A 14,330-nucleotide genomic window follows, 5' to 3' on the forward strand; every position below is an offset into this window, starting at 1 on the left:
CAGTCCGAAACAAGAGAAATCACGCACTGAACTGATTTTTATTACCGGCCGCGCAATGCAGAACAAATATTTCGGCCGATCGCGTCATCGTTCTGCAGTCCGAAACAAGAGAAATCTCGCACTGAACTGATTTTTATTACCGGCGGCCGCGCAATGCAGAACAAATATTTCGGCCGATCGCGTCATCGTTCTGCAGTCCGAAACAAGAGAAATCTCGCACTGAACTGATTTTTATTACCGGCCGCGCAATGCAGAACAAATATTTCGGCCGATCGCGTCATCGTTCTGCAGTCCGAAACAAGAGAAATCTCGCACTGAACTGATTTTTATTACCGGCCGCGCAATGCAGAACAAATATTTCGGCCGATCGCGCGATCGTTCTGCAGTCCGAAACAAGAGAAATCTCGCACTGAACTGATTTTTATTACCGGCCGCGCAATGCAGAACAAATATTTCGGCCGATCGCGTCATCGTTCTGCAGTCCGAAACAAGAGAAATCTCGCACTGAACTGATTTTTATTACCGGCCGCGCAATGCAGAACAAATATTTCGGCCGATCGCGTCATCGTTCTGCAGTCCGAAACAAGAGAAATCTCGCACTGAACTGATTTTATTACCGGCCGCGCAATGCAGAACAAATATTTCGGCCGATCGCGTCATCGTTCTGCAGTCCGAAACAAAAGAAATCACGCACTGAACTGATTTTATTACCGGCCGCGCAATGCAGAACAAATATTTCGGCCGATCGCGTCATCGTTCTGCAGTCCGAAACAAGAGAAATCTCGCACTGAACTGATTTTTATTACCGGCCGCGCAATGCAGAACAAATATTTCGGCCGATCGCGCGATCGTTCTGCAGTCCGAAACAAGAGAAATCTCGCACTGAACTGATTTTTATTACCGGCCGCGCAATGCAGAACAAATATTTCGGCCGATCGCGTCATCGTTCTGCAGTCCGAAACAAGAGAAATCTCGCACTGAACTGATTTTTATTACCGGCCGCGCAATGCAGAACAAATATTTCGGCCGATCGCGTCATCGTTCTGCAGTCCGAAACAAGAGAAATCACGCACTGAACTGATTTTTATTACCGGCCGCGCAATGCAGAACAAATATTTCGGCCGATCGCGTCATCGTTCTGCAGTCCGAAACAAGAGAAATCTCGCACTGAACTGATTTTTATTACCGGCCGCGCAATGCAGAACAAATATTTCGGCCGATCGCGTCATCGTTCTGCAGTCGGAAACAAGAGAAATCTCGCACTGAACTGATTTTTATTACCGGCCGCGCAATGCAGAACAAATATTTCAGCCGATCGCGTCATCGTTCTGCAGTCCGAAACAAGAGAAATCACGCACTGAACTGATTTTTATTACCAACCGCGCAATGCAGAACAAATATTTCGGCCGATCGCGTCATCGTTCTGCAGTCTGAAACAAGAGAAATCACGCACTGAACTGATTTTTATTACCGGCGGCCGCGCAATGCAGAACAAATATTTCGGCCGATCGCGTCATCGTTCTGCAGTCCGAAACAAGAGAAATCTCGCACTGAACTGATTTTTATTACCAGCCGCGCAATGCAGAACAAATATTTCGGCCGATCGCGCGATCGTCGCCTATATCCAGCGTTTCCTGAAAAACTTTGCGCTTAGGCACTTACGTAAAAAGCCAATAATCAAAGATCCACTGTCTAGCGAGGAACTTCGTACGGCTGAAGGCTATATCCTGCGTCGGGCCCAATCTGAAGGGTACGCAAATGAAGTCGCCACCCTACAACGAGTCAACATCAGTAACTCTACTGCATTCCCGAAGACCAGCTCTATTTACCAACTAGCACCATGGCTAGATAATCGTGGAATTATGCGAATGAGGACACGAATTGGCGCATGTCAACATGCTTCAGATGATGCCAAGAATCCCATAATTCTGCCCAGAAATCACCACACCACCACCCTTATTATAAAGCACTACCACGAGCGGTACCACCACCTGAATCAAGAAACAGTCGTAAATGAACTTCGGCAGAAATATAGAATCCCACACTTACGAGTCTGTATCTCTCAAGTACGAAAAGCATGCCAGCGTTGCAAAATGACAGTGCTATACCCCAACCTCCAATCTTGGCCGATCTTCCACCAGCAAGTTTAGCAGCATTTTCACGTCCGTTCACATATATTGGCATTGACTATTTCGGACCTATTGAAATAGTAATTGGACGACGTGTAGAAAAAGGTGGGGATGTTAGTGACCTGTCTAACAATACGCGCAGTTCACATTGAAGTTGTCAACTCTCTCAGTACAAGTTCTTGTATTATGGGTCTCCGCAACTTCATCGCCCGTCGCGGAACACCAAGAAAAATCTATAGCGACCGTGGGACAAACTTTATTGGAACTAATCGACATCTGAAAGAAACGGAGAATATGCTGAGCCAGGAGATGATGATGAGAGAATTTACTAGTCCGGAGCTGGAATGGATATTCAACCCTCCCCTATCACCACATATGGGTGGTAGTTGGGAAAGGCTTATACGCACAGTGAAAACTAACTTGATGGCCGTATGCTCAACACGGAGGTTATCTGACGAAGTCCTTCGTAATTTACTGGCGGAAATTGAGAATACGGTGAATTCCCGCCCGTTAACACATGTACCGATCGATGACGACTCGGCCCCCGCTCTAACGCCCAACCATTTTCTTCTCGGCTCATCCGACGGTTCCAAACCACTTACCGTCCTAGACGATAAAGGACCCGTTCTGGCGCAAAACTGGTGTACATCACAGATCCTGGCTAACCAATATTGGCGGCGGTGGATAACCGGATATCTACCGGAAATTACTCGCCGCACCAAATGGTTTCAGCATACGAAACCAATTGCCGTAGGCGATATAGCAGTCATCGTGGACCCCAAGATGCCCCGAAACTGCTGGCCAAAAGGGAGAATCATCAACGTACGAGTTAGCAAGGACGGACAAATTCGTTCTGCCACCCTGCAAACTGCATCTGGAGTTTACGAACGACCTACGACGAAGTTGGCGATTTTGAACGTACGGCGCGACTGAGATAAACCAAACGAAGTTGGTGTACCCTGGGGGGAGTGTTGGCCGACCCTATTATGGCGACCAGCGCACCTTTCGTCTGCTACTCATATTGATGGCTAGTGTCAGGTATAGGTTTGACAAACGGGTGAGTGTATACGAAGGATAGAATAATAACAAACCCTATGATTGCACGAAGTGAATTCAACCTAAGATTATCCATTATCGAATTAGTTTCTAAATTCTTATAACTAATGTTAAAATTATACACAAATTGGTAAGGCTTTAGTGAACTCTGTAAATGAACTACATTAAATAATCAATAATATTATTAGGCAGTAAAACACCAACATTCTGACAGTGCTATTTGTCGAAACCACGTTGCTCAAGTAATTAACTATTACTCACAAGGTAATGAATTACAATTCCATATTAAAATTTATGCTAAATTAGAACATATAACACACATTAGGATCTGACCAAACGACCTGCTAGACAAACTCGACCTTCAACTTGATTACAGGGAACTAAACGTAAGTTTGACTAAACCCAGACCTCATATCCATTGACCATAACCATGACAAAGTACTTATACCTATGTATTTATGCCCTAATCCATTATAGAAAAAATATATTCTCGTTCCTACTACATAACCGCAAGAACAGCCGTCTGTACGAAGAGGATTATAATTTTGAAAGAGAATTCCCCGTTGATTACAATCAACACTACTTTTTAGCATTAGCATTGTTACGGTGTAATTCGTAGATTGGACACTAGTGATACTCATGTTTTACTTTTGAGATCCTTATCTAGAATGCTATCAGAAATCAAGAAGGGGAGTGGTCCTTGATTCAAGTCTTAAACAAAAATAACAAAAGCATGAGGATTACTACTCCTGGCCACACCCATCTTCACCGTAACTAGGGAGAGGAAGGAAGTGTTGATGTAGTACTTACTTAACGAGAGGCCACCGACTTAACGACACCCTCATAAGTACCACGGAGTTGGATAATGAGGAAGGTATTCGTTGGGTCAGGATTTGCCTGTAGCTGGCAATGTAACCGTAGTAGATTTTACCCCGTAACACACCACGTAAAGGTATCTACCCAGCATTACGGGTAAATGCTAAGACTACTTTTTCGCCGCACAAACTATAATCTACGTAGTGCTCGCATTGGGTTGCAGCGTTTCTTCAATAGAGTGACGTCGGTCTTTGATTTCCACTTGACGCGAGATGCCTTCCACCGCATCTTCGCATCGTTTAAATACCGTATTCAACCATTTTCATATTTTGAGTTGTACCAGTTTTGTTCGAAATCAGTGACCAGTTTTACGTAGTTTCCTTTGGGCGGGCGTGTTTTGTACATAACCCTTCTGTTTTTTAAATACAAGTTGCCAAACAAATGCTAGCATACTTGTTCAAATATTATTTACCAGATGTGATTTCCAATCAATTACCAGATGTGAATGGAAATGACTTAACAAGTTTAGTTTGAAAAAAAAAAAAAAATATGGCACAAATGTACCATGCGTCGCCATATGCTATCTGATTATGATTAATGTTGATAGCAATGCCGGAGCCTCCTCTAGGCTTCTGGTGGCTACTTAACGGTAGTTTCAGGTCTGGAGTAGGTTGGGGTTATGTAAAACCGCACCAAGCACCGTTTTAGAAGCGAAACGGAAAAATCACGCGTACATTTGTTTTTGGTTATCCTTCTCAGTTATGGGATTAAGGGATAGGTATCCGGTACGATTTCTGATCAATTGGATCTGCTGCACGAAAACTTGGGCAAAATAATGGGTAAGTTCTTTTTTGCCGCTTAGCAGACCTATTTGGAAGAACATGCGATTTAGATTTGTGGCCCTCCTTAGCCGTGCGGTAAGACGCGCAGCTACAAAGCAAGACCATGCTGAGGGTGGCTGGGTTCGATTCCCGGTGCCAGTCAAGGCAATTTTCGGATTGGAAATTGTCTCGACTTCCCTGGGCATAAAAGTATCATCGTTTTAGCCTCATGATATACGAATGCAAAAATGGTAATTGGCTTAGAAACCTTGCAGTTAATAACTGTGGAAGCGCTTGATGAACACTAAGCTGCGAGGCGGCTCTGTCCCAGTGTGGGGATGTAATGCCAATAAGAAGAAGAAGAAGGGATTTAGAAACCCTGGTACAATAATTACCTTGTGCGATGGAATTTGTCCAACAAGTTTATTTCATAAAGTTGACGCTCCAAGACACAAATGTCTATGCTTCAGCTTATATGATATGCACATTTTCAAGCACAATCATCTGGAAGGCCAATTTTCTTTTGAAAAACAATCATGGGAACATAAATATGTCAGATTGTTGCAATAACAAAGTATTTTTACCTCTATGAGCAAAAGACTTCAACGCCCATGAAGCGACGACTCCCCCCTTATTTTGTGACCAAACAATCTCAGACTTTTTTTTTCAAAAAATACCTAATTTGATTTCTGAGGTCGTGAACTACAAATGCGACATATGAACATGAAATATTTCTAATGTTGATGTCCGTGTCGATCACATTTGAATGACTTTCTTTCCCAAATGAATTGTTTTTTACACTCGTTAATTTTACTATTTTTTTATTGATAATTTTTGAGTTTATATTATAATGATTCAGTTTCGCTTGTGTATGCTTCTTTTCATCATGTTCGCATTTTTGGATTTGGATTTATGAGTCTCGTATCTGGTGTGGCTGAAGGTAATATTCATACAGTTTGGTAATGATTTTACTATATTTTAGCTGTTGCTGTTGCTTAGTTGGCTGTCCAGAGAGAAATTTGTTGCATTTTTTTATGTTTCTTGTTTGTTGGTTTTCCATTAGTAAAAGCGAGAGCAAATACAACTACATTCAATTGATGGATTATTATTTTGTGGTTTCTTATTACATAATCGTTTCACTCCATCTTCTCTAGCGCATCGTAATATAGTTTCACATTATCATAATTAATAGTCGTGTGAGGGTTTTCTTTTACGGTTTGGTATTTTTTTCCTATCAAGTGAAGAGAGTTGAACATCGAGCATTGCCTGCTCGAGACGGCATTCAAACTTTGAATGGAAAACGAAAATTTATGTTGAGATTGGATTTAGCAAAAATATGTCTAACTTGAAAAATTCAGTGATAGCTAGTGTTAAAAATCAGAACCGAATCCCTCATCGGATCCGGAACAGAAATAGCTACTTGGGTTGACTTTGTACACAATTGCAATGCGTTTTGATTTGCTTTCATTTCGCGTGTGAAATGATTTCACGTGTTGCATTCCGTGGAATGCGAATCCGTGTCTGCGTGTATGTATTAAAATACGTTGAGTATCTGATTGCTTGCTTTGCTTCCGGACACAGTTTCTTTTTTCAAGGAAAAACAAAACAGTTGCAGTTAGGGAAATTCGAATCCAACGGGAAAAGAATAGCATAGAAACAATGCGCATTGTAGGATGCTTATGGCACTTCGCGGGGGACACAAAAGCTGATCGGTTGGCAAAGGGGGTTGCAATTTTGACTAGAACAACGCTTCGATTACTGCCAACTTGTAGAACGTTGTGGCGTGTATTTAAAAGTGGGAGATGAGAAAAATGTACATAACGTACGGGTCGTGTGTAAATAATAAGCTCTGTCTAGTTATTTCTCTTTCTAATTATTAATTTGGTACCGAAGATGTTTCAACATTTGATTTTTGCGTTTTCTTGTTTTTCCAAACATTGTATTTGTATTTTTAATTAACTCTTTTATATTCTTTTAGCGTTAGTCTTACTCAACAGGTTTTCTTCTCTGCATTTAATTTTGTTTTGCTTAATTTCATTAACTTGGCTATAGATGGGAAACACTGGGCTAATTTGTTCGGTTTTTCACTTGAATCTTCTCTTCGTATGCTTATATTGATTGAGTACCAAAGATGTATTTAAAGTTTAAATTTGTTCCTTAATTGCAATAGTCTTCAGTTTTCAGTTTCTTTTTTTCATCATCGAATAATTTCCCTCGATATCTTCTCTTGTTTTCCATTTCTTTCCAATCAAATTTTGACCGAAAGGATTTAGTTCACTTACTCTCAATTAAAATTTATACAAGGAGTCAAAAAAGGTGACAACGCATGCTTACATATGTACCGAGACAAAACAAAAGGAATCGCAAAAATCGAATCGAGTTGGTTGTGTCGTGTAAGGACCAAAAAATGTTTCATCACACAGTATCAAAAATTTGTTCCTATTCACTTACATGGCTATGTGTTTCAATAAATTACAAAAGTGATTACATATCCGCCTGTCCGCTTTGTAATAACTGAGTTCGAGTCGGGTTACGTTTGTTCTGCTCTTCTTCTCAGCCACTTTCACGCTCACTTTGCTATCGATTTGTTTGTGTTTATACGGTTTTTGTTTTCTTATTTCCTTATAATATAGTGGTTACTTTGAGTAGGAAGTATTAATAATCGTTTACAGTGTATTAGTTATTAGTTTTTCCTTTTTTTAAATTTCATTCATTATATATAATACCTAGCAAAAAGGATACCATTATTCAATAGTGTATAAATGCTTTTTGTTTTGCGTTTCCTTCTTCATCGATGGCGATTGTCGGGTGGGGGATGTCGTTTTGGGTGGCAGGTAGTCTTAACTCGACCACGTAGGTACGGTGTATTAAACGGAAAAACACTTTTCTACACGGTTTATTCGGCTAGTCCTAGTGACTAGAAGCTGCGTGCATGTTTTAGACTAAAAACTTGATTTTTAAGATTAGGTTTCACAGTATGACTTGGACGCTGGAATTGAGAAATACATTTCCTATCATTTGAAAAAGCAACGATATGTCACTAAAAAGTGATATTTTCGAGATTATTTATCTGCACAGTTAGGCACCAAAACAAAAGGCCATAATTATGTTTATCTTCAATATAAGACTCTCTGATATCGAAATCATACCTCCAGGCTTTTTGGACTTATTTCATCATCAGTGGTATCAATAAAAGTTTGTCCGCAATTTCGATTCGCTGGGTTCGTGTGATTAGCGTTTTATAAATTAAACATTTGGTGCGCGGTCAATCGCCGGTTCTTCTTCGAATATCTCGACTATTGTTGTAGTCTGTTTTGAATAGCCGAATTCGTCGACTAGCTCTAAAGTATCTCCGTCTATCAAAACTCGGATACAGGACCGTGCTCATTTTAGCCCACCACCATATATTAAGATTTTAAAACCACTCATCGTCAGCATATTTTTTTTTGCTTCCGATGTACAGATCTGCCTACGTTTCAAATGTTCTGCCAGCAATATTATACATATGTATGTCCGCAAAACAAACAAAATTTACCTCGCCTTTACCTAATTTTCTGATCTCAACATGTATTAAGCAAATACAAGCTAATCCGGTGCCAGAGATGCAGTTGGAAGACCAATGAGACTAGGAAACGATCAGAAGAAAATATGGAAAATTAACAGCGCGTAAAACTTGAGATACGGAATTTTACGCTGTGTCAAGGCTCCCCCAGATCTAAGCGATTTCATCGTCGCGACGGTGACAACTAGTCACCGTGATTTTATCGTTCAAGAGGCTCGGAAGCCTCCTGCCAATAGGCTTAGAAGCATCCTGCCAATAGGACCTTAAACTCCCAGCAAAGTTGCTCAGAAGCCTTCTTTCAGAAGGCTTGAAAGCTACCTTTCAAAAAGCTCGGAAGCCTCCTTTTAAGAGGCTCGGAAGCCTCCTTTCATGAGGCTGGAGTCGTTTATAGTTTATAGAAGAAAGTTGTTACGAACGGTCGTGAGTGTCAGTAAAGAAAATTAAAGATGGCTTCCGCCGACAGCTGGGAAGCCTCCTTTCAAGAGGCTCGGAAGCTTCCTTTCAAAAGGCTCGGAAGCCCTCCTTTCAAGAGGCTCGGAAGCCCTTCTTTCAAGAGGCTCGGAAGCCCTCCTTTCAAGAGGCTCGGAAGCCCTCCTTTCAAGAGGCTCGGAAGCCCTCCTTTCAAGAGGCTCGGAAGCCCTCCTTTCAAGAGGCTCGGAAGCCCTCCTTTCAAGAGGCTCGGAAGCCCTCCTTTCAAGAGGCTCGGAAGCCTCCTTTCAAGAGGCTCGAGTCGTTTATAGTTTATAGAAGAAAGTTGTTACGAACGGTCGTGAGTGTCAGTAAAGAAAAGTAAAGATGGCTTCCGCCGACAGCTGGGAAGCCTCCTTTCAAGAGGCTCGGAAGCTTCCTTTCAAAAGGCTCGAAAGCCCTCCTTCCAAGAGGTTCGGAAGCCTTCCTTTAAAGAGGCTCGGAAGCTCTCATTTCAAGAGGCTCGGAAGCCCTCCTTTCAAGAGGCTCGGAAGCCCTCCTTTAAAGAGGCTCGGAAGCCCTCATTTCAAGAGGCTTGGAAGCCCTCCTTCCAAGAGGCTCGGAAGCCCTCATTTCAAGAGGCTTGGAAGCCATCCTTTCAAGAAGCTCGGAAGCCCTCCTTTCAAGATGCTCGGAAGCCCTACTTTCAAGAGGCTCGAAAGCCCACCTTCCAAGAGGCTCGGAAGCCCTTCTTTCTAGAGGTTCGGAAGCCTTCCTTTAAAGAGGCTCGGAAGCCCTCCTTTCAAGAGGCTCGGAAGCCCTCCTTTCAAGAGGCTCGGAAGCCCTCCTTTCAAGAGGCTCGGAAGCCCTTCTTTCAAGAGGCTCGGAAGCCTTCCTTTAAAGAGGCTCGGAAGCCCTCATTTCAAGAGGCTCGGAAGCCATCCTTTCAAGAAGCTCGGAAGCCCTCCTTTCAAGAGGCTTGGAAGCCCTCCTTTCAAGAGGCTTGGAAGCCCTACTTTCAAGAGGCTCGGAAGCCCTCCTTTCAAGAGGCTCGGAAGACCCGCAAGACGTGACCATCAATAGATTTATAGTTCAAGATAGTACATTTTCTTGCACTGCTGTGAGCGGAGCTGTCCGTTATGAAGCGCTTACGTAGTCGCGAACAACAAGCCCAACAAGCCTACAAATTACAACGATTACGCCACTATGCTTTATAATGTCCAATGAAAGAAGAGAAGCAAAGGAAGATCAAGTCCAGGGACAAAAATCTTCACATCACCATCACTTGCAACTTCGTCTTCGACTTGTGTTTGTTCTTGATCTGAAACTCGGTTGCGGACACGAATATTTCACAGCATGCTGTTGCCACTTAATACTCATATTTTATCTGATATTCAAGCGTGAATATGAATTTTGCTTGGCACTTGAAAGACTATTTTGAATTGCGGCTCATTTGTACCGAAAAATGCTTGCAATTTCATATTACGCGTCAAGCAGATGCATATCTTTTGGTAATCTGACGTTAAATTATTGTATGCTTGCATCAAAATATGAACAGATGATATTCACATTTTGATATTTAAGATTGATCATCAACGCGTTGCGCTAAAGTTCGGTTTTGATCCACACATAGCATGCTGATATCGAGAGTCGTGTTTAAGTCACAAAAGCCAAAGCAATAGTTGATTTATCACAACTGCAAATTCATAAAAAATGTTAAAATTTTATTTTTATCCGAGTATTTGGCGTTTTTGAATTAGATCACTATTATGAGAAGTTACAGTAACGTGATTCTCAAGAGAACTAAAATAAGCTTTTTTTATCAGTTCAATTTCTTTCTTTATCACAGTGAATAATGTTACATCGTTATCCAAAAGTCAATGATCCAAATCCTGTTTCGATTTCGAGAGATTTCCAGATGACAACGATAACATTAGTAAGGACGTGGCCAGGAAAATAGAAAGAATCGAGTCTACATCATTGCATCATTGATTGCAGAGTGGCGACTGGACTGCCTACATTTTTTTCTACTTCCGACACTTTTTGTAACACTTGACAAGGGCCCCTCTTGCTCAACTTGCTAAAACGTAAACATTTCATATTCAGATTCTGACATTTGACGATTTGGGGGTTTAAGATGTAATATTTTGTGGAACTGATGCCAGAATAACTAAAAATATTTAATTTGTCAGAAATAAAATGCAGCTAATTTGAAAAACTTGTTTCGAGATAAATGTATAACATCTCTTCAACTTTATGCAACTATTCAAATGAATTTTAACGCTAAAAAATCTTTTACTTCAAAAAGTTGTAAACGATTTTTGTTTAGAAAAGAAGTTTTTGTTTTTGATTCTATCGTTATCTCATTACTATCATTACTGGTAAGTTTAATAGATTTCGCCATTTTTATAGAGAGTTGTATGTAACAGGATTGAAATAAACTTCATAAAGTCAGTGGAAGTTTAAAAGACTTCGAGATTTACTGTGCATGAAATCCCTAGGAGATTGATACACGATTCTATTGTTATCGATTTAATATCAATGAAAAAATGCTGGAACGATCTCAACGTTTTCATCTTTCCACGTTCGGATCAATAGAAATAGAACAAAATTGCTCATCTATTCTGCGCGTCATAGTGAGCTATAAAGTCTGTTTACTGAGCAAATTTATCACACCGTAAAACCTAACCTATAGAAAATCTACTCACAACTAAGATCTCGGTGCTCAACTATCTGCTTTTCCCTTAAACTTCTAGCGTGGAATTTTTTCTATCAAACACCTCCTCCAAACTACCGAGGAAGGGACAAAAAACTCTACAAACCGGTCAAAAAATTGAGCAATTATCGATCAGTTTCTCAGACCTATCGTTTTGTTTTCTTCGTTTCGTTTGCTTTCCATTTTTGGTATCGTCGTCGTTACAATTTACACGCATCCGCATACTTCTAAATTCTTATCTAATTAATATCCATTAAATTTGAGGAAACTGTTTCCAAACGTTTGTGCTTATTCAATAATTTTACAGTATATATAGAAAATGAAATAGAGACGCAAACACTTAAACGCTAAAGGGGATATGCTCGTTTGGAAGCGAAATTAAAGCTCTTTCGTTAAATTAGGGAACTTAAATCTAAAAAATCAAAGCCCTGTATTTTATAAATCAACGTAACCTACATAGAAACTACATTATTTTCGTTACACGACCTGACGAAGCCGAATGTCGACCTTCACCACCCAGCAACGACATTCGCATCGACAACCACCAAATTCGCTTTCTATGGGACGATGCGATTACATTCACTGCGATGTACTCTACAGCCAATTAATTACAATAGGTTTGTATAATAATTCTTACTTCGGGAGAAAGTGAGACGAATTTCCAGCGTAAATCCATCGAATGTCACAAACCTTCGCGGTTTCCTCGTCACGTCTTTAGCTCTACACAATAATGTCACGCTTCCGTTCGCCATACGTTTGCTTTTTCACATTTTCCCTCTTTTAAATTTTATGTCCTATATAATTTACTTCTTTGCTTTCACACACGTGTCTTCGTCCGGCATTGACGACCACCCTAGCTGCTAGTTAGTACATCATAATCATTACATCGTAATAATTCTCCGTTAATGTTTGATTTTGTTCATTAGTTTTTATCGCCAATTTTTATCAATGATTGTTTTTTTTTGTTTTTCTAGGTTCGAACCGAGGATTCCACCCAAAAATAAGTGTTGTCCTAATAGATGACTGGTTTTCTCGTTGAGGAACCACATATTTCAAAAATTGATTATATCATCAAAGATATGTTATAATCGATTCTATCTGCCTTCTTTTTAAGACAAGGATCATGTCAGTAGTAAAACTTGGCCTGCACTGATTCAAATCTTCCCAAAATCTACATTAATATCTCTTTTCGAAAAAAATGAATAGTAATTCGTAAAATAATAGCAAGTAATGCGAATCAACGTCAACAAGTGGCAACGAGAAATCCTATTTGGACACAATTGGCGCCCAACTCCTTTTGTATTGAACAAAACACATATTTTTCAACTTACTGTGGGTGGAATCACTCTATCGTGTGTGTATGTGTCATCGAAAGGTTAGAGGGTTAGTGTTACGTAACTTTCGTTGCGTTTTGATTAGTCGATAGCGTTTGCGAAATGTTGGATTAGGAGCGGTTTAATGTTTAGTTTTACTTTATAGTTGCCAAAAACAGTTTTCCCGTTATATACTACATTAATTAGAGAATGGATTATGGAAATGCATTGTAAATGTGTGTGTGATGTCGTGAAAATGGAAAAATGTCCTCTAGTGCTTTGGCGTGACTTTTCTTTCTGCAACCCGAATCGCATAAATGTTAAAAGCGACATAATTTAAAAAATACATTCGATCACAAATTAGCGCTTAATCATTAATATCAATACATAATCGATAGCGAAGACTGAAATATTCTTATATATCGTACATAAATGTCAAATATTACACATACAAATATAAAACAGACACTGAGTGCGTAAAACTTTTACACAACCGTTACGTGAAAAACACCACTGCTGCACTCAGGGAATATTGATAATTCGGTTCGGATTCAGCTCACAAGTAGCTCGGCTTCGATCGTTTTCGCCATAAGGACAGCGTCGAGGAGCAGGGCCCATTGCTGCGGCCGTAGACCCTGATCGAACTGCTGTGGCTGCGCGTTTTGCGGTTTCCAAAGTCACGCGAGTGTACGGTGCAAAATGGTAAAGTAGAGCGGTGTGTTATTTCTTTCAAGTGATGTGGCGCGATACGTTGAGTTTTTGGGGGGATGGTATTGGGGGCGGTATAGCAGTTCTAAGAAATTGGTTGGATTCTACGGGGATGGGACTATCGTTCTGACTGACTGCCTGCTGCCGCTTGCTCCCCCTCTATGGCAGACCTCCGTTGAGGTTGAGGTCATCACTGTGTCATCATCAGTCGTTTACAGATTACACTGCCATAGTATCGTAGGCTGTGAGTCCTGCACTGGCGGGGGCTGCTGTTTGTTTGGCGTACTTGGGTTTGATTTCGTTTCTACAATGGAACACACAAAAGAAGGAGAAAGCCAAGCGCGCGCGTCGAGCGGTGCACGTGGATTAGATTGAACAATGTTATTAGCTGGTCTTACTGGTGCGAGTTTCATTGGGAGTTAGGAATTCGCTTTGGGGGTTAGTTCAAAAGGGTTGCTCTTAGGGTGCGTAATAGAGGAGGATCTAGGTATGTGAGGGTGGTCATTAGATCTATCTTCAAGGGTTAAAACATTGCATTGCTGTGATAACAAGGCTTTTGGATAGGTAGAAGATGCAAGATTTAAGACATGTGACGACATACGGGGTTGGTAAGGTTATTGTCTATGGGTGGTCCACTAGAAAGGTGGAAGGTTTGCGTAGCAAATGCAAATCACTGCATGGTTTGGTTTTGTTCAAACCATAAGGGATCTCAAATAAAGACGCATTAAGCAGAACTGGTTGGTTGCCTTCCAGTGTCCTGGATTTTTGTATGTATTATGATAGTAATTCATTTTTAGGGCA

At 40.8% G+C, this 14,330-nt stretch overlaps 1 protein-coding gene across 1 annotated transcript in view; it reads right to left on the minus strand.

Annotated features, from left to right (window-relative positions):
• Nucleotides 1-5,626: 5,626 nt before the first annotated feature.
• Nucleotides 5,627-14,330, minus strand: part of LOC134225076 (cell adhesion molecule Dscam2) — a 246,615-nt gene continuing 237,911 nt past the window's right edge. Inside the window, exon 25 of the mRNA XM_062704860.1 lies at nucleotides 5,627-13,833. Within this exon, the coding sequence (XP_062560844.1) occupies nucleotides 13,749-13,833 (85 nt within the window). The 3' untranslated portion in view covers nucleotides 5,627-13,748. The remainder of the gene's footprint in view (nucleotides 13,834-14,330) is intronic.

The sequence above is a fragment of the Armigeres subalbatus genome, chromosome 3, assembly GCF_024139115.2.
Source record: "Armigeres subalbatus isolate Guangzhou_Male chromosome 3, GZ_Asu_2, whole genome shotgun sequence".
Lineage (NCBI taxonomy): Eukaryota > Metazoa > Arthropoda > Insecta > Diptera > Culicidae > Armigeres > Armigeres subalbatus.